The sequence below is a fragment of the Haliaeetus albicilla genome, chromosome 4, assembly GCF_947461875.1.
Source record: "Haliaeetus albicilla chromosome 4, bHalAlb1.1, whole genome shotgun sequence".
Taxonomy (NCBI): domain Eukaryota; kingdom Metazoa; phylum Chordata; class Aves; order Accipitriformes; family Accipitridae; genus Haliaeetus; species Haliaeetus albicilla.
The window spans coordinates 22,839,960-22,866,091 of NC_091486.1; the positions used below are offsets into that span (position 1 = coordinate 22,839,960).

Consider the following 26,132-nt stretch of genomic DNA (forward strand, 5'->3'; position numbering starts at 1 on the left):
GTGTTTATTAGCTCAGGCTTGGTACCATGCTAACAGGTGTCTGATTTCCAATTAAAAGCTGGCTGTGCACCAGAACCAGCCAGCAAAAAGGACAAAGAAGTTCACTCTGACATGCAAAATACCGTATAGGTAGAGTCTGCACCTAGGACGAGCCAGCAAGTTCTCACAGATGTGCTCTACAAGCAATTTCCAGGGTTGCTACAGAATCTTTTACTTCTAAAATTGTGAAGTATTTAACTAGTCATCTTTTAAAAACAAGGATTTTTAAAATTCTGATTTTCTAAAAAAAAATAAATTAAAAAAAAAATCAGATCTGAATACTGTCTGGTGTTTCATCCTATCTACAGTTATTTAAAGCTCAGGAAATTTCTGACACTACTTAACACATGGCTTTGACATTAAAAGTCTGACCTACTTCACTTGAAAACCTGAGTATTATCAGTACATTACATTGCTGGAAACTGGTAATTCTACTGTCAAAGAACAACAGAAGACTCACTGAGACTGCACCAGGTTTGCAAATATGTCCTTCATGTATTTCCCACATAAGAGTGGAAGAATGGAGTAAATCTTGCACCTGGAGTCAGTGCATTGATTCCTTCTCTCTATTATGAACAACCATGCTGTCATTGCAGCTCATACAGCCCTCAGCCACCCAGTAATCTCAAAAATAGAGATTAGAGACTGAGCACCTGGAATACTTATAATAGCACAAACACCATAGCTTGGGTTGAAAACCTGTAACAGATATTTACCCAGTTTCTTTTATTAGGCAGTGCTAAACTTCATGATTCTGAAGCTACTCTATTTCCAGTTACAGAGATAAATCATTTGTACTACCAAGCGTGTGCACTAACAAGTTACAACAGCTACAGAATAGAAATGCAATACCAAAAAACCTCACTTACCCTTACATTCTTGCAAATATTCTTCACTTTAATGTAAATAATCTATATATTGAAATGTCATAGGAGATACAGCCATTCCATAGTGCAAATACAAAGCACCCTTTTCATTTTAAAGTACAATGATCTACTGTCTTCATATAAAGCCACTTTCAAAAAGTACCAAACACTTCAATATCATTAACTGTTTTTCCAGGCATACACCACCACACATCCCTGGACCAGAAACAAACTCTCCCCATTTAACCACTAAAAAGACCTGTAAAAAAATTTGATAATAAAACAGCTATCCAAGAATAAATCTTTTTAAACATAATCATGCTCTCACTACATCTTTAGCAGTCTTATTGAAAGAGATCTTTATGATATCTCTCTGGTTTGTTTCTGTGTCACTATGCTGCCATTGTACTACTTAGATTTTAATTCTTTTGCGGACTCTTAAGATTTTCTCTTTGCCAGTACATCCACCCATTTGGAAATTACTCGCCTTCCTGGAATCCAAACTTTCCCAATGAGCTGTGAGAAGGTACTAGGTATCAGCAATCACTGTATTTCACTTACCAACACAAGTACGACTGTCATTACTACTTATTGTATATCCTGCAGGGCAATAACACATCCCTCCTGATGGAGAAGAATGACAGCGATACTGGCAACTCAGAGCAGCGCAGTGTGATATGTCTAAAAAGGAAATAAAATAGCTCAGAAATACAACTACGCATATTACCAGTAGAACTGCTTTTTGCCTTACTAACAGTTACAAAGCTATAGTCTTTTCTATGACGAGTCTACAATTTCAGGAACAGCTTGTTAAAACAAATCTGCACAAGAAATTATGTCTAAAGTTCCACAAAATCACATATGTTTGCATACATGCAGGCAAGGAAATGGAAAACAGAAGATAAGCTACTGTTTATAATAGATTTTCAGAATGGAGTTAAAGGATAAGCATCAATCTTATATGAACCACCACCAATAAGTGCCATGTAAAAAGCTCCACTGAGTAAGCCATATGCAATGCACGATACTTTTCTCTGGTTCCACAAGACCTACTTGTGAACAACACATCCTCGAGCTCCATCTATTGGCACATAACCTCATCATTTACTCTTTTATGCAGAAAAAAACCTACTACATTACATTAAGAAGAATATGTATATTACTCCAATATATTAGAATATATTGGTTGGGTTGTGTCCAAGGAGAAACTCTTCTTTATCTTTTTCTTCTCTCTCTCTTTCTTCTTTTTTCCTTCCCCACTTCTCCCTTTCCTTGTACTACTACCTAATAAACAATTCAGTGATAGATGATAAAATTATGATTGTAAAGCAGTTGCTGACTTAAACTTCCTTCCTTTTCATCTTCCTTTTCCTCAGTTTCTTCTGATAAATGCCTTGCTTTGCAGCCCACATCTGATGTTACTATAAAACCATTCAGCAAAGCAAGAGACGTTTTCTTACAATAAGGTTTAATTTCCTATTTTTTTTCTGCCCTTCTATTCCAAAAGGCATGATTTTATCAATAGGAATTTTCCTCTTCCTAGAAATTAAAAACATAAAATACCCTGGTCCTGATTCTCAGAGGGAATCAGTGTTCATAAGAGTGAAATTAACTCATTGCCTCCAACAGAGAAAAGCCAGTATATCACTAACTGGAGAACCAGACATCCCAGGTGAAAAGATATTTTTGCAAACTCTAATCTAAGAAACTAACTTAGCCAAGGCTCAGGATACGCTAATTCACTCCTGTGTTCCAATCAGTACATAACATTCCTTCTTACTTATAAACAGGGAAAAACACAGATATTTAAACAAAAAAGGGCATATAGCACACCTTTCCCTGCCTTCTTGAACACATTTTGGGATATGGAGAGTGAGTTAAAATCCTTATTTGTGAAACCTCATGTACAGAATTACAAAAGAAATGGTCTCTTTGCAGCATATATGCCTCAGACCATCTAGTCAAAACAGTGCCAACAAAAATAGTGAGCTTCCAAAATTTCAGCATTGTTTAGGAGACAAAAGGTGAATGTGAAGAGGTATCAATGCTGATGATTCTGCTATTCTGTGTATGCTTTTGATTCTAATACATACTGCAATGTCTCCCCGCAGTAATGTTAGTTTCATCTTCTCCTGCAGGGCAGTCTGCAGCCCCATCACACACTTTCCCAATTGGAATGCAATGCCCTGACGCAGGGCAGGCCCACTCTCCTGGGTAGCATTCATGGCGACCACTTTCTATGGAAAAGAAAAACAAGAATAATTGAGGAGTATGTTTCAAAAAATACTTCGAATTTCTTGCCTAATAGCTTCCCAAAGCATGTCTATCCTTCATTATTCAGTTTCTGGTTCTTGCACACAGCTGGGAAAGACTATAAAAGAAACATCATCTATACTTCTTGTCATGCAAACAATACTTGTGCAGACACATGAATCCTTTTAGTTTTCTGTGTTGTTAGAAACAGTAAAACCATTTAGCTTTAGACTAACTGGTGGACCAGAAATGGAACTATAGTTTTGTGGTTTCAAAACACACAAAGGCTGCCTGGATAAAGAGAATAATGATCATCATAGAAAAGGCCAATGAAAGAGAAAAAAGCCCACACTTTCATTCATTAAATTTCTGTTTCTCGCTTGACAAATCTTGGCAGGAACTGAGTTATTTTCATTTTCAACCAACTGATTTTGGTTATTTGGACCCTCATGTCTCTTAATAGATGACCTGAAAAATCGCCGCAGGAAAAAAAACAAAAGATGTAAGAGAAGACATAAAAGAAAAAAAGATGTTGCTATATGCTAAACTTAGTCTGCATCATACTCAGTATCACAGCAATAACTCTCACACAAACAACAATAAAAAATATTGCATAAGTAACAAAAAGAAAGAAACAAGTGAAGATGAAATTCTAAGGTTTCCACACAATTAAAATGGATTCAGAACATCTTGATTGATCAAAATTTTAGTGAGGTCTTCCTCTGAAAATGTCAACATTAGAAGTAATTAGCATTAGTATATACCGCATCCTCTTTCATCTTCATTATCTTCACAGTCATCATCTCCATCACATATCCAGCTCTGATGAATGCAACGGCCACTTGGGCAAGTGAAGAAGTTGCCTCTGCAAGTTGCATAAGCTAAGAAAAGAAACATGGAGAAAAATCAAACTACTCTAAGTGGCTAAAAGGTTAGAAACAGTAATATTGTCTCATAGATGAATAGTCATTTATAATCTTTCCTGAAAAAGTGAGCCAGTTCTAGATCTTGTATATCTTGTAAATACTGCTGGTTTGCTCTGGTTTTAGGTATGAACTTTATTTTAGAATACTCTGGGTCTTTATAGAAATGAAAGGGAAGGCTAAGTTTCTCAATTAATTGTGCAACTAGATGCAGAGCACCTTATTAACAAGGTTCCTGAAGGTGGACATGACAAGGAGATAATACTCAAGACATCAGGAGGTAAAATATTTGTATGCCTTGTACTCAGAGAAACAGAGTTAAAAAACCAAAACAAACAAACAAAAAAACCCAATGAACATTTATGTCAAAGCCCTCCATGGCTGGGAAGCATTCCCTAAGAGTTCAGAAACATTTGTGGGTGCTCCAAAAGACAGGCATTGCCAAAGACATGAAAGAGAAATATTGGGGGGGGGGGGGGGGGTGGAATCATACTGGTGTGAGGTCCTTGGTAGGACAGAGCAACTAATGGCAAAATGTGGCCTTCCTGCAGTGCAGAATATAAAACTAACTTAGATCCTATAATCAGTGGGGGTCCTTTTAAAATATATAGCTCACAAAAGTGATAACTCTACAGACATGATTCTGGCTGGAGATGCAATACTTTGGGATACCCTGATTGTGAAGAAAAGAATGAGCAAGAAATTTCCAGAAACAGAACAGTCAATTAAAGACCTTACGTGAACATCTAAAGAACAACCATCTGTACAGTTATCTGTCTGTAAAGTTACACATTATAGTAACTGGGAATAATTCTAGAAGATCCATTCCACCTATCAGAAAATAAAAATGCAAAAAATAGCCAAACAAATTTGGACAAAAAACAATAGCATGCTGTATCTAACTGAGATTTCAGAGTGAAGGAATTACCTTTGGGTCATGCTGAAATGAAGAAAATGACAACATGAAGAAGTGGAACTATATGTGTTAAGAAGCAAACTGTCACTGAATCCAGCAAATTCAAATAGTAACCACACAACCAGGCATTCAGCAGCAAAGACAACCTGAAAAAAGTCTATCAAAGTAGCACTGCAATTTTCTTCTCTCCATACAAAAAAGTCCTTGTAGAACAGAAGCTAGCTTTTGATGGCTGTATAGCCAAACAATCAACTTCCTGCTATCTGCTTGAACCAGTTCTTAGTAAAATAGTTTTTAAAAGTGGGAAAAAAAATGCAAAAACATCATACTGCAAGAGTTTTCATCACTCCTATCTCCACAGTCATCATCATGGTCACAGATAAAGGCTCGTGGGATGCATTCTCCATTAGCACACTGAAACTGCGCACTGGTACATCCATGTGCTGGAAGAGAATTTAGCAGAGAAAAACATACAGAAAATCTGTCAGAAAACTACAATCTTTAAAATAGGATCTATAAAGCATATTTGTTTTTAATTAACTCTTCATGTGGTACTTACTGCAATTAGCTTCATCAGAAGAATCTCTGCAATCAACTTTGCCATCACATCGCTGGCTTGCATTAAAACATGCTCCATTTGCACATGATAACTGTTCACATCTTGGGTAGTCTACAATAAGAAATCCTTCAGTATTAGCATGAATATTAGACTATAGAGTATAATGAGTCATATATATCTAGTGTCAACAGAATATCTTGATTTATAAGAAAACAAAAAAGGAATACAAAACTTCCTGTACTACTACTGACAAACAATCCATTTATCCAGTATACTGTCTCCTCGAACAGATATTTAAGAATATCCTTCAGACAGATGCTACAAAACCTCGCAAGAAACAAAAGAAAAACTAGATGCCCTCCCACACCCCAAAAAGATTTGCAACCCAGTTTACCATATGATAGAAAAGAATGCAACATGAAAGGAGAACAAGCTGTGCACATTTATTTTATTTACTTGTAGCTTAGTTTTACACTTTATTGATCTTAATAAAAGCACTTAGGTAGAGAAGGAGTTCCTGAAATTTACAGTTCCTAGGTTTTCTTAGAATGTCTTGAGTTCTTAAACTGAAAGACTTCAGGTTTTTATGGTTTTGTTGTAATTAAGCCAAGGATGTTAAACTTCCAAGTCCATGATCAACTTTAGGACCTCTGTTTTTTATTTCTTGTTTTCCCCTTCCCAAAACAAAAAAGATTCTGCAGAATGAATGGGTTTTCAGTTTCTGGCTGTTCTACTTATGTAGATGACCTACAGGCCAACACAAGGGATTATTTCAAACAACTTAACTTAAAACCAATTCTGAAAATACTTATGCTTATAAGCAGTCAGTGAGTTCAGTGGAACTATCCAACAAACTAAGCATGTGCACGTGCTAGAGTTGAGTAGAAGAATACGAGCTTAGTTTAGCTCATTGCTGTGTAGACAAAAGTTATTTATTTCAGCAAATGGCAAGTGTGAAAGCAAATAATTGCTATTTTTGGAAGTGAGATTTATTGAACCTTTGCCTCTATACAGAAATACAGGTAGATAAATGACCTCAAGAAAGAAAATAACCAAATTCCATTTTGCACCTTTTAGATTTTCAGTTTGAATTCTTATCCCATTTTACTTCCATATGAGTTAATAAAACAGATAGAGCAGGCTCTCGCTTAGGCACATTTTCATTGATACTCTTGGAATTCAAAACATGGATTATAAAATTACTCAAGCAGAACTCAGAAAAGTTGCAATTTTTCCAGACAGTGGCAAACTGTTTTGCTTGCTTTTGCTGTTCTATATATCATCACATTCCCACTAAACTTCAGTCACCTATGGAATAGGCTTACATGATTTTAACTGTTAAGTTCTTAATATGACAGCATAAACAGCTGTGTTGACGTCCACTACAAGTCTAGCCAGACTATCTCCCTGATTGATTCATTTACATTTCATTCATTTTCACTGCAATTAATATAAGTCCACAATGGCCAGGCAGGAACAGTATGTGCCTAATCAGAGAACGGTAGTTGCAGATTACCAGGATTCCAGCTACAGCCTTCCTACCTGTGGCCTTCTGGTGCTAGTTCCCAGATTTCCATTTCAAAAGCCTGCACTGACAATGCCAACACATGCCCTAAATATGATTAGCATCCTTTAGTCCCACTTCTCAATCAGACAAACTCCCTTCTAACATAGACATCTCATCCATTTCTTGCTTGCGTTAGGCTTATGAACAACTCGTAAAGCTTTGGAAACAACATGGATTCTGAAGTCTTAAGTCTGCCTACAGAAAGAAAGAAAGGCCTGACCTGGGGCCACGTTTTATGCTCACTGTCAAAACAATGCTTCTTCCCTGTCTGGAAGCAGAGAAGCCATCACAGGGAAGAACCATCAGGAGTTCTACAGTACAGCAGGAAATAGCTATGGCAGTACAAGAGTATTGTAAGTATTATGGGGCACATATAAGAAAAAGAACAATAAAAGGTATTTGTTTTGTACCTGCACTGAAGTGGGAAATCTTTTAAGGGCATTTATAATGGACAGTTTTCTAATTTTCCTCATTTTTCTTCATAACCCACAGAAATACCTTCAGTGATGTTCCAAACTGTTTCTGATGGACTGAATGTCAAACAAATAGGAAGTTGAACTCATTGCCTTGCACTGCCTGTTTCTTCAGGAATGCCCAGGCAAACTAACAATCTAGTCAGTAATAAGATTTTTCTCAAGCTCATATTAAACTCCCTTCAAAGGAGGGAGACTTTGTCAAAGTTTTTTCTCCTGCAGCAAGCCTGGAGAAGACCTCAGCCTGGAAAAATCTTCATGATATTATATAATCTAGTGTATAAACGTAAATCATTATAAAAATACCAAGCATGGCAATAAGTAAAGATGTTCTGAAGACACTTCAAAAATACACATTCCGACTACATTGGTGGTTTACTAGAATGTGAACAAATACTTCTTTTTCCTCATTTTCTTTTCAAATCTGCTTGGTGTACAGATTCTTTATTTTAATTGTAGTTGTAGAAGCAAGAATATTCTTTGAAAATCCCGATGGACACAAATTTAACTTTTAAACTCTGTACAGGTAACCCCATTCCCAATCCCCTGTCTAAGGACCAAGTTTAGTAAATTATAGTTCTGATCACAGCTTTCTCACTGATCTGAAAGATATTTTTGACTGCATTGTGCATTGTACATTATACTATTTGTACCTTACAGCATATTATTTTAATAAAATGGTTTTAACTATTTGAGGCATTAAGAACTAATCCTCATGAATAATGGCAAAGCTGTGAGTTACACCAAAGGCTGTAGCCAACGCATTGCACAGTTCAGAAGCATCTGTGCCATCAGGACAGTTCCACAGTAACTGCAATAAGCATCCACATTTTTATGGGAGGAGAAGCAGCAAAGATACAAGAACCAAGCAAGTAACTCTGGCTTCTGTGAGGGCCAACCACTGTGCTACACTTTCCAACAGCTTCTAGCTAAGGCCCCTGTGGAAATGACACACAAAATGCACCTATGGCATTGTGTTTGTGGTGGACTCTGTGGATGTTGAGAGAATGAAAGAAGCCAAAACAGAAGTTCATAACAATACTAGGATATCTGAAAATGAAGGAGTGCCTGTCCTTGCAGCTGTGAAAAAACAGGACTTAAACTGCCTTTCTTTCTCTCCAAAATTTAGAAAACATTAGCAATGAGTGAGCTGAATTCTTCTACTCCCTATCACCAAATGGAAAATTCTGAACAGGAACAGAATAATCTGGATCTTGGCAGTGGAAAAGGTAGGAATGGGATGAACCCCCTAAACCAGAAGACCTATACAATCTAGCTTAATGAAAAGCTCTCCAGCAAAGAAAGTCTGGGAAGTGAGTATCATGACATTTTGAATTTAAGTGAGAAGGTCTTACATTAGTCACTGCATTTGGGGCTTGCACAATAAACATTTCCCAGCTTTTATCTGACTGTCTTTTTTTAAAACTAAGATCTCTCTGTACACACCTGATCCCACAGCACTGCATTTGGGTATAAAAACCCATAGCTATGCAAGAACTGATACTGATCAGAGAAGCTGATCATACTGTCTGTGTTCTAGGGGTCACATGGAAAATGTGTCAGCAGTCTGTGAGTGACCTGGAACTATGTAAAAACTAAAGGAAGGGTGAAGGCTTCTCTTCCAGGGACTCGGACACATTGTTTTTTTCTAGGTCAGTGACAGATGGATTAGAAAGAGCTAAAAAGGAAGGATGAAGTTCTGAGTTAAAAGGACAAGGTAGGTAGTTTGCATCTAAGGAGGTCTGAGAATACAGCTGTACAAGAGGAGAGCGCAAAAGGAGATAGTATAAGACTGAACATGGGATTAGGAGAGAAAAGTGAAGGGACAGAAAAATATAAACACTGTTTCCTTTCACCTTGCTTTTAATTGTGAAGAACATTTATGAATGAACATTGTTTCTTTTATCTTTTCCTCCCAAGAACCTTTGGCTAATTACAGAAAACTGAAAAGAAGAGATCTTTTCCTAGTGATCACAGTTCCTAGAAGATAATATGAACTTTGTGAAAATGGGGGGAAATCCAGCTACATTCATTCCAGCACTCAGGAAAAAAGGGCTCTTCTTTCTCTTCCCTTCCACTCAGGCATCTCTTTGTCTTAGCCAGAATACTTCTCCACAATCTGTCTTCCCATGGTATGCCAGCACTTCATTTGCAAAATATAAATGACTGGCAAACACCAGCACAAATGACAGATGAGGTACCTTGCTCCTTGTAACCCACAAACTGTTTTGGGGCAACAGTTGCAAACACATTTAAATGGCATGTTTCAGTGGCCACGTGTGGAAGATGCTTGAAAGCTACGTCACAGGAATTGCTAAACCTACATTATTTTGGTCTCTGCCTAACACTGTTGTTCTGCAAGCTGGAAATAAATCCATACAAAACCAGTAACAGGAAACAGTTGCAACTGGTATGTGATTCAGTCGACACTGATTTCTGTCACACAGTCAGGAAGCGTAACCTTCTGTAACCCTAACCCATGTTACAAGGAAGAGAAAGAAAAAGGGGGGGGGGGGGGGGGGGCAATTTCCTACTTCCAAGTGTCATTGTTTTATTGCAGCAACATTTCAAAACATTTTACAAAATAAAATTAATTAAAACCCGTTCACTCACTGCCATGAGTCACCACCTCACAGTGGGCAAATCATTGCCCAGACAGCTCATAGCCTATCAGAGACACCAGGAGGAGGACTTACCCCAAGCCCAAGAGTCCTATGAGCTACATGATGTCAGATGGTGTTCATAGCAGAGATGCCTTGAGAGCTGGCAGACTGACCAGACCCTCATTCCTGGCCTTAGTTCCTGATTTTGATGCCCGCCACTCTTGTCTTTGGCTGCCTTCCTTACCTTGCTCCAGTTTTGCTTCTTCCCTGTCCCAAATTCTCCCTGGTGGAGATATTTCCTTCAGCCTGAACTTCTGCCTTGTGCTGTAGCTGTTACATGTAATTTGTCCAACATCAATAACACTAGCCTCTGATCATGGCCGCCTTCTCCCTTCTTGGACTACATCCCTTATGATCTCTTCAGTTCTTGATCTTTGTTCACTTTCACCCTGATCTCCACAAATTCATCCCAGACTTGGCTGCCCACTTCCTGACCACAACAGCTATTTAGCGTAGCAAATAAGAGGCAGGAATTAACAGGTTAGGCAGTTGACCCATGGCAGCAACTCAACATTTAAATTAGAACCAAAAATCCAGAGTTTCTGGGCCTGCACTTAGCCCATCAGCCTCAAACAACACTTCTTTAAAATACTTCCACTTTCTCTGTCATGGCCTCAGTGCAGTGCTTAGCTGCCAGAGCTGTATCCAAGAAGGTTATTCTGTCAGTCACAGCAAAGCAAAGTGGACATACTGGGATTTTCATTTTTTAACTATGAAGCTGAGGCAGGAGAGAGAATTCTACCTTTAATTGAAAGAAATAAAGTATGTAACACAGAAAAATGACATCACCATTGGCTGCTTACTCCCAGAAAGTATTCACTACCCCAAATAGTCTGCCATTTCATTCTACATTTCTGAAGTTCTAAAATGAAAGTATTTGCTAGCTGCTGACTACTAAAAAAGCTGGGAAAAAACCAAACTGATATATATATTTAAAGAAAATAAACCCCCACAATTTTATGAAATTAAAACAGCTTCAATGCACTAATTACATGACCTGTAGCTGAAACATTGTTCTGATGTTTATCTTGGCCTCTGCATGGGTAGTTTTCCCTTGGTGTTAATCCCATTAGCAGTAAAATGGACTAAGGCTTTGAATTCCTTTGTTGTATTTTTTTACATGTTTAATTGCTGAGTTACTTCATATTGGTGACATTTTGCATCTGACTAGTTTCTTAAATAATATAACTTATCAGCAACTTTATCTTCTTTACAATCTAAATCTGCTTCCAGACAGATCAGTGAGTGCAAAGCGTAAGTAAACAGACATGATAAGTTTACTATGAAATAACAGAATCAATTCTAAATAGCATTTTTCTTTCATTGTTCATGGATGTTTCATTTTTATTTATGAAACCTTTTAGTTTAAATTAAATAAGAGAAAAATAATGACAAAGGAAAAGGCCAAAATAGTGATATTCCTCTTTTATTTGTTTATATCAGATAGTGTGGAAAAGGAAATGGATGAAACAGTGGGAAAAAAATAATATTCAAAGTAAGTGTTAGAATCTGCTTCAAAACAGTAAAATCTAACACTTACACTAATCCCTACTATATAGTTAATCATAAAATCATCAAATTATTAATTTTATCTTATGGCTTCTGTTTAAAGTTCCAGGCCTTACAAAGATGGAGGGGTAATAAAATTAACCAGCCTTTCTGGAAGGGTTTGTCATTACATTCTTCTTGATTCTCTTGTCTTCAGCACCATCACATTTCTTTAACCTAGTCCAACACTCCTACTTTCAATGTTCCAAGTCACGGTCATTCTTCTGTCTTAGAGGGACTGTCAACACATATTCTAATAAACCAGAGTAGAGGCTGTTGAATGATAGGAGGCAGTCCCTCTCCCTGGGGCTAAATATACTGCCTTCACAACAGTCATGGGGCCTACTGGCTAATACAGCAATGACTGGTTTTCCCACAGAGCAGTAGAGTGCTACTGTTAAGGTATCTAGAGGCCTCTTTCCAAACTGCCTTTTTAATTTACTTAGTTGAGAATGTTAAACGTGAAATAAAATGTGCACCTCAATTTTCAAACATCACGGCAGCTTCTAGTCTGAAGAAAAAATTGTGAGTATTGTCTTTAGGACTCTACTCTCAGTCTGCCACAGATTTACTGCATTATAACAATCACACCATTTCCTCTGGCTGTTCCACACTGTATTCAATGACTACTCACAGATTTCTCAGAGGTGCTGAGCAGTTCCTCTTTTTAAATTCACAGATAATGCATTTTTTAAACAAATATCTTTTCCTTAGGATTTTTTTTTAATGTGTCATAGATTTCCTAAATTAAGTTACCAATCTCTTTTCTTCCTCTAAACTTTAAGAGAAAAAAAGCCAAGCTACAGAAGATATTCTTCCAGCAATGATATGAGGTATTTTGGATCTTGGCTTTTAGCCATTTGTGTTGGTGACTTCAGAATTGGCTGTGGGTCTATCACATAGAAGAGTTCCAAGCTGGCTGTCTCAGCAACGTTTTATTCCAGAGTACCATATAGTTCTAAATCACCTTTCATTCTACAGAGTGTACATTTTAGCCACTTATGAGTCAGGGATAAAACACACTAGGAGTTGGCTGACCATGTAATATGCTGATTTTCCTTTACACAGCATGAGCATATGTCCTTTTTTCCTCTAAGCACAGCCCACTAACAACATTCTATTTCTTGCTTCTTTATTCACTCCTTAGCATCCTAGCCTCTTCCCTCACCTCCTGCCCTGGGTCTGGTTCCGAACAAAGTTTACAATTATGCCTTTTTCCAAAGGCACACTAAGTTCTAACAGCTGGAATAGCAGTTCATATGTTATATGCCACTCATAATGTGTAAAGCTTTTCCTTAACACTGACAATGAACAGACATGCTGTTACACACTGTTGTGTAGGTATTAGGCAAAAACATTGCTGAAAAATGTGGCCTCTATTCTGTGGCCAGCTGTCCTTTCCATCAGTATTCAACCTAAGCTAGGACCTACAGAGGCTGTCACTGGACAGTCAGGCAGCCTCAACTCTGGGGAAGTTAGACTGAAGAAACCTACTTGTTCATCTGCATTTTGTTGGCACAATATAAACAGCTTACCTGAATACAATATGACCCAATACTGTTTCATCTCCACAGGAAACTGCAGTCTAGAATACAAATGCTTTTGAAAGGGTCAAAGTCCCTCAAAGAAGTGATTTGGGATCAAATTCTGCTTTTCTATACAGGTTATAGTTACCACTGATTTCATAAGGAGTATGCAAAAAGATTATGAAAAAAATTGGTAAAGTTAGCTCTGAGTCTCCCAAGGCTTTAAGCCATTTAAACATGGTTGCTTTTTTCCAATGCAGTATTAATTATCTTTCAGACAATGACAAACAAGAAGCCCTGATCCTATGGTAGCAGTTTGCATTTGAGTTCTGCAATAACGGATCTGTATCAGAACATCAGCTCTAATACACAAAAGAATCTGAAATGAAACTCTTGTAACAAGAAGCATATTGTGGTCATCCTGTCCATCAACAAGACCTTTAATCTTACACATTTATTAAAATGCCACAGAGGGATGAGATGAAACCAGATCTAGTGCTAAGAGTTAAGACTCACGGCAGACTCTTTCATCTGTTCCATCAGTGCAGTCCTTTACTCGATCACAGAAGTATGCATTTGGGATACACTGTCCATTTGAACACGTGAACTGCTGACTTGAGCATGTCCTTCCCGCTGCAAGAAACAGGGACTCCATCAGTCTTTTCCATCAACCAAGATTTTTTTATGCAGATGAGTATTTTCCCCTCTTCCCCTTTAACTACTCCATCCTTCTCATAAATATTAGCATAAGACTTTCTCCACTGTACCTTTGTGTACTCAAGGAGATTAAAGAACACTTGACGAGCACATGGCAGATAACATAGCTCTATGAGCCCTTCTGTAGCCTGCAAGGTCACTGCTTTTCTGCACTGAAGGGGTTGACCTCTAGAGGTTAAAAATTACCTCCTTATAATTGTTCTGTCTAAAAGATTAAATTACCAATTCTCACTGTTTGAAAGTTTTCTCTATTGTTTTGTTTACTGGGTCAAAATCTGTCAGTAACCAAGTTATTTGGTCAACTAGAATGCCACAATGTAAACACAGCAGAGCTGGAGGTAAGGCACTGCTTTCTGATACAGCCAGTGCCTCAACAGTCAGGAATATTTTTACATTCATAACTAATAGAAGATCAAGAATGATTATGTCTCTTCTCATGACAGCTGCATCACTGAAAAGCAACCACATAAAACTGTGCAATTCCGTTTTGATTCCACTACAGCTAAATTAAACTCTCTGTTCTTCTTAGGCAAATCAATTGAATCTGTGAAGATATAGCTGAAGGGTGAAATTACTGCTAACTTTTCCTCCCTTCTGCCACCTGCACATTTGTTTATTTCAAACTCATGCTATATCTCAGCACCACCCCAGTCTATACACTGGTATCTGGTCTACTGCTTTACAGGGCCTCTCTATTCCTTCTTCTGTCAGCAGTGTTCCCAAAGTAAGATCAGCTAGTGGGATACTAGTGTTATGAGGAAAAACAAAACCAAGACAGTAAAGTAAAACAAATTTGTTTCAATTCTGCACGTGTGACTTGCAGAGCTGTCAGCCATTTTTCTCAGGAAAAGTTTTTAACATTTCAAGAAGGAAAAGCTCCTCCAGGATTCCCAAGCACAGAGATAAAAAGTCCTTTTTGAAGAATAAGGACGAATACCAGCAGATGGGTCAAAAACAGCAGCAGCACAGTGCCACTGTATAGTTACTAACACTCATGATTAACGCCTACATGGAGAACAATGTTACAGTGACCCAGTGCAAAAATCAGCTCAGAGCTGTTGCTTATTTTGCATTTTGTATCTATAGATTCCTTAGTTAAAACATAACCAGCAGTTGTGCTGACACCTTCTCAGAGGAAGAGAGGAGGAAAAGGCAGTTAACCTTCACTCCAATTTTTCCATCCTCAGTGGGAACAAGCATCAAGATATAAAAGCACAAACCAAGCCTGTGAGCAAAATCCTTCCAAAACTTAAACCTGTGAACCTCCCCAGAATCAAGGGTGTTAGTGAGTAGCTCCAGAGCTGTTCAGCTTAAAGAATGTATCCAAAAATTATACATAGAATCAAAAGGAAAATGAATTAATTTTATCCTCATCACTTAAAGTAACTTCTAATACTAGAAGTAGCAGGAAATTGGTTCTTTAGAACACTACAACACTTGTTCTTCCTGTCTTATGCAATAACGCAGAGAATGTAATTTGGTGCAATAATCATCTCTGTTCACTGTTCATCACTTCAGCACATACTCAACTGTATGTAGCCCTTAAACTGCTTAGTCACAAAATTCGAAAATCAGAGTAACAAATTTTATTATTATCAGTATTTATCTTGCTATCAATACTGAAAAAAAGAAAGAGCCTTTGGCTAATTGTAGTTAGGCTGCTAAATGATTCCTTTGCTCTAAAATATACAGAGAGCCTTAAACACTTTAAAACAGCAACTCAAACATGATTAGTGCACTGTTTAGCATATAAAAGTGAAATACTAATAGGAATTATGTCCTAAATTTAAGCTGTCCAAATGATAATGAAAGACTAGACTTTCACTCCATACCAGGACTTCTGGTATTCCTCCTATCTGAATATGAGAAAGAACAGCTCTGGTCATTTTAAATAATAATGCCACTAAATAGCCTCACACTGAAGATGGAACAAGGATCTTTAGCAATGTTTACTTCAACTGACTGATAATTCCTCCTTTTTTTATGTACATACAAATTTCAAAATTTTATAGAAAGAAATTAACTTTTTTTTTTAATAGTTCTGAGATGCCAGTGTGAATTTTGTTATGCAATGAATAAAGCAGCTTTTTCTGTGACTGAGACAGTATTTGGACATGAGGGTATTATGTATATTTCACCATTTTTGGAACCACTAAATTTTGTACCAACTATAAAACTAATATGCACTGTATATTTTTCTCCCTTTTTTCCTCTTTTTAATCAACTGAAACATCAGTAATTTTCAGATATCAAGACCTGGAGTTGTCTTTCTGTATTTTATCTATTATTTCAGATTTCAGATTATTTCATTTCTAGAAACTACTTTAGAGGGACTCTTCTGGTAAAAGCTGTACTTACAGCAGGTTTGTTTCTGCATGTTCTCAATATGCTGCTAGTGAATTACCTTATTTCACAAAGCTGGTACAAAATTAGAACTTAAATACTTACGACATTGTTGATGCTCATCTGAGCCATCTTCACAGTCTTCCTCATCATCACAAACCCATGATTGTGGGATACATTCGCCATCAGTCTGACACTGAAACTGATTTCCCTCACAGGTAGGTTGTGCTAGTGTAAGCAATGAAAAAAATTGTCATTTCACAGACATCTGGGAAACCACTTTCAAAGAAAACAATTAAGTAAGGGAAAAGAAGACTTAAGGTTCAAGTGTCAATTACTGTAACTTCCCCTGAACGTATGAAGCATTTGACAAACCAAAGAAAATGAACAGAGCAGGAAGGGGAAAGTGGGCCAGCAGAAGGATGCTGAAAGGCAAAATTCAGTTTAGTGAACTCCTGCGTATGAATTTTGAGTTTTGTATCCTCCCCTGGAGACAGGCTCCTCTAGAAGGCAGGTCACAGCAAAAGCTTAAGGCTCGGAACTGCCCTCTGGCAGAGCCTCTGGTTTTTTTCACTCATATATGGAGTCATGCTAGCTTCCCTAGTCTCACAGGGGTCTGTTCAATTGCTCTTACTCCACCTCAGGTGTTCTATCCCTGGTAGGAAGAAGGTCTTTCAAAACAAGGTCATGACTCTTCTCTGTGAATTCATGAGGCAAAAGTGAGGGTCACGTCAGAACAATCTGACTATTATTGTGCCAGCTCTGAACTTTTCAAATAGCCAAAGAACAGGGAGCCATTAGAGAGAAAGATCAAAATAAATGTTTGAAACTCTGTTACAGATTACTCCATCCCTACTTAATACTCCTGGGAAGAATCACTAGCCCAACACAATCCAGTAGATAGGACTCTGGTCTTAACCATCTTTTTTCTCAGGATCATGTTTTTGCAGTACTGTGAAGTCAAATAGAAACCATTTTTTGTGCTCATGAGATGCATCAAGGGAGAAAATTAAATCAATTTGTAGATTTAGAGTTGAGAAGTACAAAATTACATTAGAGGTAAAGTAATTACAGGGATAAAAACTGATCACATACTACAGGCAATGCACTTCATGCATACTTTTTTTCAACTCCTGTTTTGAGAACCAAAGAATAATTTTGTAATATAATTTTAACCTTAGGCCAGTTTTAAACAGTTTAAAACTATCTTCCTAGACACTTATGTGCCCCACTACCTATGGCACACTAACATATCATTTTTAAAAGCACAGTTAACTGAAAAAAACTGAAAAGTTTAATTTTCATCTTTCTAATTCATCACATGTATGAAAATAAGAACAACTCAACTTCATGCTTATAACTATGACAAATGTAGTGTCGGGGGAGGCGGGGGGTATCTTTCACAAAGTCAACGTATATTTTACCCACTCCTTGTTCAAAGCCCAACGACTTCTTTCCAGTTGCAGTTCAGAACTAAGCTGAAATAGCAAACTATAGGACAACATCATTTTGTTTTGCTAGTTTAAGGCATTTTTCATCCAGAACTGCACTGTTTTTTTGGAGCTAACTAAAGAGCTAAGCAACAAATCAGACTGCCAAGCTGTGTGAATGACCTCCAATTATTATATGGGTCAAGCAGCAAAGAAACAATTCAGTTTGAAAAGAACCAATATAAACTAGTCTTTCTCACTCCCCATCAGCTGAGGGGCAAAAACTAGCCTAACCTATAAGTGGGCTGATAATTGCACCAGCCCACAAGGCCTCAGAGAACACTAGAACTGAGAAGATAAAACGCAGGCGAGTTTCTGAAAACAGACTGGAGGGAATTTCTTCATTTTCACAACTTTTTAACATTCAGCTTGAGAGAATCTTTGTGCATTGTTATTACAGTCCATCTGAATGCAATTGTTGTCCTTTAGCTGCTGGCACTGAGGATAACATGACCAACTCTAAGACAACTAACCAAGACTCTACTTAAGGTGCAGTAGGTACAGATTGTTTTCTAGGGCCCGAAAGATCCAAAGATTTGGGATGCTTGTGGTAGCTGTATGTATATCCAATATTCAGGATTACTGCAATAACAGAATATAATACATTTCTACATGTACTTAGAACATTAGTCATCAAATGAAATGGCATTATTGGATGCTCAGATTTTTAAGAGAAGGCTAAGTCATGTTAGAAGTTGAGCACTACTTGATTTTCTGACTACCCAAAGCCAACGGACTCAAGGAATATGAGTCTTAAGCAGTTTCTGCAGTCGTCTCAAGAGAACTAGGAGTTTTCTCGCCCTCCAGTATTCGTTCTTGTACCACAGGTACAGTTGAGCACATTGGGATCTCGGTATTTCTCATATTACAAAAAAGTTGCCCTATAGTTGTTTCACTTACGACAACCAGCTTCATCTGTATCATCTGAGCAGTCTCTAGCCCCATCACACCTCCAGTCTGCAGGAATACAGCGACCATTTCCACAGCGAAACTGCCCCCGCTCACATCCTGTGGTAAAGCAGAGTAACACACAAGTTACCAGCACCAGCACACAGAAACAGACAGTGGAGTGCATTCATGTCAAACAACTGTAATCTATCCACCTTATGGTATGCAGAAGAAAGAAAATAATACTAAAATAATACAAAAACATAAACAGAAAAGAGCCAGCTCTAAATATTACAGGACATTTCCCAACTAAATTGCTAGAAAATTCCCATAATTTTAATATTTGTATATCATACAAACAAACAAAAACAGAAAAATAACCCAAACAAGTCTCAGAGGAGCACCTACACTACAGAAACATATTGAGCAGGAATGTATAATTTTTAAATTCACAAGCAGTATAGACTTAAATAAAGGTAGAGCATCATTTTCCACATTATTTCTAACGGCTAAACATGCTAAACAATAGTCCTCCCCAGAGTCTCTGAGGATTTAAAAAAATAGTAATATGAATAATCCCCTTAGCTGATGAGAAAATCTTGTTTCAGCAGTGACTGCTTGAAAGTATAGAAAGATCTTAGTTTTGTTTTGGTTTTTAATAATGCCCTAATATTTAAAATCTTTCCTCTGAAGTACAGGGAAGCATGTCTTCAGTCAACATTTGAATAGCAAATAATTTTAAAAGAAATTAAGCTTTCAGATATTTATGGCTGATCAAAAGCTATCCTGCTGTCATTCCTTCCTGCTTGACCTACTAAGGATTAAGACCTGATAAAGAAGCATTCATTCCCAGGTGTAAATGCAGCTGGATCAGGCCTTTATTAGAGTCAACTAATGAAATCTCCAGTCCCGTAGGAAAGAGAAAATGCACTGTTTATGGCCTTTCATTGTGACTACAGCCTCATAAAAAGGGAGTGAACAGTTTTATAGGTCCCCAAAACAATGAGCTATAACATAATTAGGTTCAACAGAGCTCTGTTTCATGTTAATCTGTTGTCAGCACCTCAGAGAAGGCAACACTGAAAAAACCTGAGGTAGTAGCAAAGTCCAACTCTGATGAAAAAAATCCTGTTTCCTGATTTAATTAATAGCCATATGATAAAACTACATCTTTCAATTATTCTCAGTGATTTGTCCAGAGAAGATAACCTCAGTATACATAAAGCACAACCACCTACTTTTTGAATTCATGATGACATAAACAACATGTTACCCTAACTTTCATGTAAAACCAGCCATATCAACACTGTCACATAAACACAGTTAAGTGATGTATTCCTAAGGGATATAGGCAAGCTACTTTATGCAAGGAATGTTCAAATCTGATTGTCTGGTAGTGACATCCTGATTTATAATGTATCCTGCAAATGGTCAAAAATCTCACTTGGATAAATGGTGGTACGGAGTGGTACAGGAGTATGTTCACCCAAATACCTTCTATAGACTAATGCATGATGGTGGTTGGTGGTGCAGGTCTGGGGTTGGTGGTGCAGGTCTCTTATCAACTACCTTCAAAACACAACAACCTCCCTTGCAAAAATGCCCTGAAGGAATGTACAAGTTCACTCTGGAATCCCAGGCCCTCTTGATGAATTTTGCCCTACAAAGCAACATCTCCATATGAGGTTAGCAGTTAAAGTTCTAATAAACACAACACATAAACCACCATCTATCAGTTGGAATTACTATGCAAAGCAAATACTAAATCTGCCTGTATATTTAGTATATTATTGCTATTCAAAACCACTGGAATATCCATAGCCACTTACTTAAAAAGAAGTTACAATACAGAATAAAATCTGCATCCACACAATTAGAATTTCTAATGAAACAGATGCTTATAAACAAGCAACATGAGCAATTTGTATATTATTTCTAAACAATAACTTGCCAAAAAAATTTCAAACACTATGTACAACCGCTAATTTATTTTGCCTATCTTGTATTAAGTTACTATAGTTAAACATACACTTATAGTGATAAAAATGAGGAGATAACACTGATAAACTTTTTAGAAAGCATTATAAACATAGCAGCCTTTCTACAGTATGAGAAAAGGTAACTAAATATTAACAGAAAACCTGCAAATCACGCAGTTCTCCTACACTCTGTAATACTTTGCTCACACCTACATACAGTAAGCTCTGTATCAATGTCCGTTTATACAATTCAGCAGACCTGTTATAATTAATTTAATTATGGCATTAGGCTTTTCAAATGTTATCTTCCGTGCTTACTTATAACTGAAGGCAAAGAGCTCTGAAACACCTATAAAAAAATACGAAAGACTGATACTTCACTTATTGCTGTTTTATATTATCTTTAGAACAAAGAAAATTATGTTAATTCATTAAAAAGACAATTTTTCAAAATAAGTAATATGGAAGTAGTAAAAGATATCTGCAGTATCAAGGGCACTTCTCACCAAGGTTCTAAAAAGCTTGTGTTTCAACTGCGAACAAAAACAATTCTGATTTTGATAAAGGAGAAAGTAATCAGGGGGAAAATGCATGATTACAAAATTACTGCTACAAATACCCAGGAGAAATATCCAGAATGAAAGAAAAATAACCATGTCAGCAATAACCAGGTTTGCTACTATAGCCAACTACAGAGACCATTTTCTTGAAACTTAACTGGACATATTCTGCTAAAAAACAAGTACTGTATGAGGTGTGAAGAACTGTGATTTAGTTACTATTAATTTAGTTATACATTTTAAACAGTATTAATTTAAGTAAAAATGTTGCAGGCATTACTCAGACTGACTAGTAATGATCCACAGAGGAAGCACATTGAGTCCAAAAGGGCTATTTCCATTGGTATATGCTTATGGAATAGGAGCCTGTAGCACCTAGGTTTCAGCAAGAGTGGGGACTGTCAGAAGACAAGGTATCTGCTTGTTTACTGCCATTATTTGAAGCCTCGATTCTCTGAAGGATTAGTCATTAGTAATTTTATGGAAGGTTTTTCTTTCAATAACAGATTTTTTTTTTGAAATGGCAAGGCAGCTCATGAATCAGTCAGACATTGGCAAAAATTAATACTAACAAGCTAATTTCCATAGAAATTCTGATTTAGTCTGACAGATGCTGGTAAAACCAGACACCTCTTTCAGGCAAACAGAATCCTGTTAGCAGGATTCCTGGAGGAAATAACCACCCAGTTTAAAAACAAGCAGTAAAACAATTAGTCTTTACTGTCATGCTTAAAATTTGCTAATAGAAAAGAATCTAGGTGACTTTTGAAAGTTCAAAATTCAGAAATTATTGAATTTTTGGTGTTGCTCTAGTTTTGCTATAATTCAGTTTTAGTCTTCTGACTGTGATTAAAGCACTAATAAAACACAGACTAAAAAATGCATGGCAGACCTTATGAATCACACCAGAAGATATATAAAGAAGAATCTTTGGGCATTAACAGAAATAATTTTGAAAGATAAGATATTCAGGAAAACACCACGGAAAAAAGAAATATATGATATAATCTTTAATATTAACCAGTCTAGTAGTGAAAAATGCAAACCAAAGATCAGAAGCATCACTGGAAAAATATAGCGCAAAGCACTATTTCTAAACTTCCTGCTATACTTACTATGTTTAAAGGGCTTTATGCTAACTTTGTCACTGGGCTTTCCATAGTCCACTGTGTCTAGGATTCTCCTATAAGAGACTCCTGAGTGGATATTTAAGATTCACAATTTGCTCGGGTAAAAACCAAGGCAGCTAATATTACTGGCTCTGGGTAAGCTACTTGCACAAGTATTATGCCAGGTAGTCATTTTCCACTGGAATAAAGCAACATAATAGTGACTTTGCCAGAGCAAAGATTGAACAAAACACTAACCAAATGGCATACCTTTTTTTGCTTTTAATTTATTAAAAATAAATGTATCTCTTACCAAAGGAAATAATGCAAAACAAGCACTATTCAATACAATTACCTTATGTTTTGCAAGACAAGTTTTGCCCAACAAGTGTTGCCTGCAGGGGAATGAAGTATCCTAAACTAAACTGCTGCCAAAGACAAACCCCACTGCCGCTAGAGGATGGTAGTCAACCTTCGTGCCACTAATCAATGTTACTCAATGTCACATTAAGTCATATGGAACTCCAGCAGAAGAGAGAGAGGTTAATAGCTTCAGGCATTTCACAGCAGAGTGGTTTAACCCATACGGCTACAGTCTTCAATAGGAAGGCAGTCCATTACACCCTCTCAATCTCCTCTGTGCTTCATTTTCCCCAATACGTTTGTGTAGAATTATTTAGATTGAGAATTAAAGCTTAAATTCAATCCTCTTGTATTAAAACCAGAATGTTATGTTCGGCTTATAATGGAAACCAATACTGCCTTACTCTCTGCCACTCTTTGCATTACTTTAGATCCTTTCAGTTCATCTCTGAACAGTTCTAGTCTTTTCTAATTCTTTTCATACATTTTCTACCTGCCCATTCAACCTTGAAGTCCCTCAAACTTTTAACTTTGACTACAAATCTTTTTAATTACATTCATCATCCACAGATTAAAGGGCACCATGACTGTCTATTCTGACTATACAGAATAGGCCAAAATCCCTCATTCGTTCTTTCTTCCTGGTGCTCACAATACATTTGAGAACTGCTAACACCTCTTTAACAATTAAGCTTAAATTAAAGATTTAAAATAATGAAGAATGTATTAAGCCCAGGGTAGATTGTACCACTCTCAAACTGTCCACTCAAAAATGAATCTGACGCTGCTGCAATTACTTTACACTTCAGGAATCATCTCTCTCAACAGATTTTTTGTATTTAAAAGAATAACATTCTCCAAGGCAGTATTTTTTCAACCGAACAGTTCCACCTTTAATATATCTGCAGTTTTTCAACAAATAAGCACAAACAAACCGTACATTACAAGCCTCTTCCAAATAAATTTTACAAAAAGAAAAATAAGTGACAAGCTCCCTTTTCTCCCTTTCTGCCTTCCAACAAAGGGTGCTCTTTGTTCCCATTCAGCCCCCAAACAGAACAGTCTATTCCAGTGGCCTTGCAGGTAGAAGAATCACCTGCCATACACTTTGATGTCAGATTTTTGCCTAGCTTAATTACATGTCAAACAGCCTGAGGTTTTGGAATGCTCAGGAAGGGGAAGCCGAACCTCTGGAAATTCCATCTCTATTCCCCCACACTAATGAAGAAAGAAATAAAATCCACAGTCCAGGAAAAACCTTTGCTTATTATTGTAAAACGCCCTGTGATAATGAAAAGTAGTAGTCTGCTAGCAATTATAATAGGCAAATGAACAAAGATTATTTAAAATATAAAGTCAGATAAAATTATGTTAAATTTCATATACATTGAGACAATATTTAACTTTCAGTCTTTCTACACTCTGCAAACTCCACTATATTTAATACAAACTATTCAGGTTAAAAAAACACAGACCACACAAGCATTAACAGGTATTCCAGAAAGCAGTACAAGATTTATCTTCCGTGTTCGAGACCTTGCAACACAGAACGTCTTTTGTACCTACATGTCTCTAACTAGATTGTATTAGAGAAATATTTTTAACTGACAATATCGACAAAAAGACAGTACAAATGTGAGTCTGCACCCACTTCACGTGACTGCAAGATCTCTGTATGCAGATTAATAGGTGGACAGGGGACTAGTCAAGGGACAATCTGAAGCAGAAGAGCTGCAGTGCCAGAGAGACAGAGTTACGATGTTAATAGGGAAGTATAGGATTTCTATTACTGAATTATCATCCAATTACATATTATAACAAGATTGTTATTACTAAAATAGCATCTACAGACTCAGTAGCTGATCAAGGACTTTTTGTGCCTTGCACTGTACAAACACTTAACAAAAAGAAGGGTCATACCCTAGATATTTTGTAACATAAAGATGATACACACTTGAACTCACCTGGGTGCCCCAGTGTCAACAGCAAAGGCCAAATGGTGCTGTTCTTCCCTTCACCAACGCATATTCATATTCTACAGTTTCTCCAGTGGTACTCCAGGAAGTCACAGTACATGAGAGGCACACTCAGTTTTGCTGGTATATTTATTAGCACAAGAAACAAGGCACATAGACCTTGAACCTTCCTATGGAGGGGCATCCAACCTTCTACCAATTGGTGTTGGAAGGATTCCTAGCCAGAGACTCCATCTTTAACTCTGGTGTGTTTAACAGGGATAAATGCACTACTCTTCACAAAAGTTGTCTACTCTGGTTTTGAGTCCATTTATTCTTCTGAATGCCAACATCATGTGATGCATGTGCGGAAGTACTTTGTTTCTTTAATTTGATTTTTTTATTAGCACTCCCTAGCCCCTAAGCAAAGATGCAGACATTTTAGAAAACTTTCTGGTACACAAATCATACAGACTATTCCAGATTATTTTACAGGGCAAATGTGGAAATGATAAAGGACTAAACTTGAAGCAACAGATCCAGTTCTCCACTGACACTAACTGGACTAAGAGATTTGGCTCCCCAGTCCCAGCTGCGCAGCTTCCTCAAAAATTAGTAGAAACCCATTGATGCCAATAATAAAATAGCTTTCCCTCCACCAAACAGCAGAAAATTATACTTCTAGCCCTTCTGCCTAAAAATCCACTCACATGTAGAACTTTATATTATTGGATTATAAATAGAACTAATAACAGGAGGGTGAGAGAAATGCAAACAGAAGAGAAACTTAAGTTTAATCTTTGCTCATTTGTTTGTTTCTGTAAGCCTACCTGGATATGCAGTCTATTTCCATCTCAGATGAATAAACTAGATATTCCATACTCACAGGAGAGGAAATTTTGAGTGAACCACATTCTGAGTTCAGTGGAATGATGGGTGTCAGAAGCTGTAATAAACGGATCTTGCCTGTCAGAGCAGAACCCAATACCTACAATTTTTACTCACCGATTTTTAATAAAAAGCACCTTAAAATTCAAGAACAAAAGTGAAAATTTTGTCTTTCAGTATGGACTTAAAAATACCATGTTTCACTGCAGCACCCACAGATTTTTATGATTTCCCTTTCAAAATCACTTGCCAAGTAGTAAAAAAAAAAGTCTGGAGACAGCAAAATCTACGTTATATTCTGTACTTTGTGTCTGCATGCTTTTGCACATACAGACACTTGTCAACTAAAACCATACGTAAAACTAAAGCATCAAATCTCATTTTAATAATGCTCACATGCAAAATCTTTTTTAAAAATACTTAAAATTAGTGTATTCTATGTTAAACTGGGTTTTTTTTCAGTTAATACAGTTATAAAAGGACTATAGATTCATTTCTGCTAATGCC

The 26,132-nt window shown here is 37.0% G+C and overlaps 1 protein-coding gene across 7 annotated transcripts in view; it reads right to left on the bottom strand.

The window, feature by feature from the left end:
- Nucleotides 1-26,132, bottom strand: part of LRP2 (LDL receptor related protein 2) — a 135,074-nt gene that overhangs the window by 96,272 nt on the left and 12,670 nt on the right. For all 7 annotated transcript variants that reach the window (XM_069781328.1, XM_069781327.1, XM_069781325.1 and 4 more), the window contains exons 2-9: nucleotides 18,784-18,891; nucleotides 16,499-16,621; nucleotides 13,850-13,966; nucleotides 5,557-5,667; nucleotides 5,327-5,440; nucleotides 3,923-4,039; nucleotides 2,999-3,142; nucleotides 1,467-1,586 (exon numbers count right to left, since the gene is read on the bottom strand). In XM_069781328.1, the coding sequence (XP_069637429.1) occupies nucleotides 1,467-1,586; nucleotides 2,999-3,142; nucleotides 3,923-4,039; nucleotides 5,327-5,440; nucleotides 5,557-5,667; nucleotides 13,850-13,966; nucleotides 16,499-16,621; nucleotides 18,784-18,891 (954 nt within the window). The remainder of the gene's footprint in view (nucleotides 1-1,466; nucleotides 1,587-2,998; nucleotides 3,143-3,922; nucleotides 4,040-5,326; nucleotides 5,441-5,556; nucleotides 5,668-13,849; nucleotides 13,967-16,498; nucleotides 16,622-18,783; nucleotides 18,892-26,132) is intronic.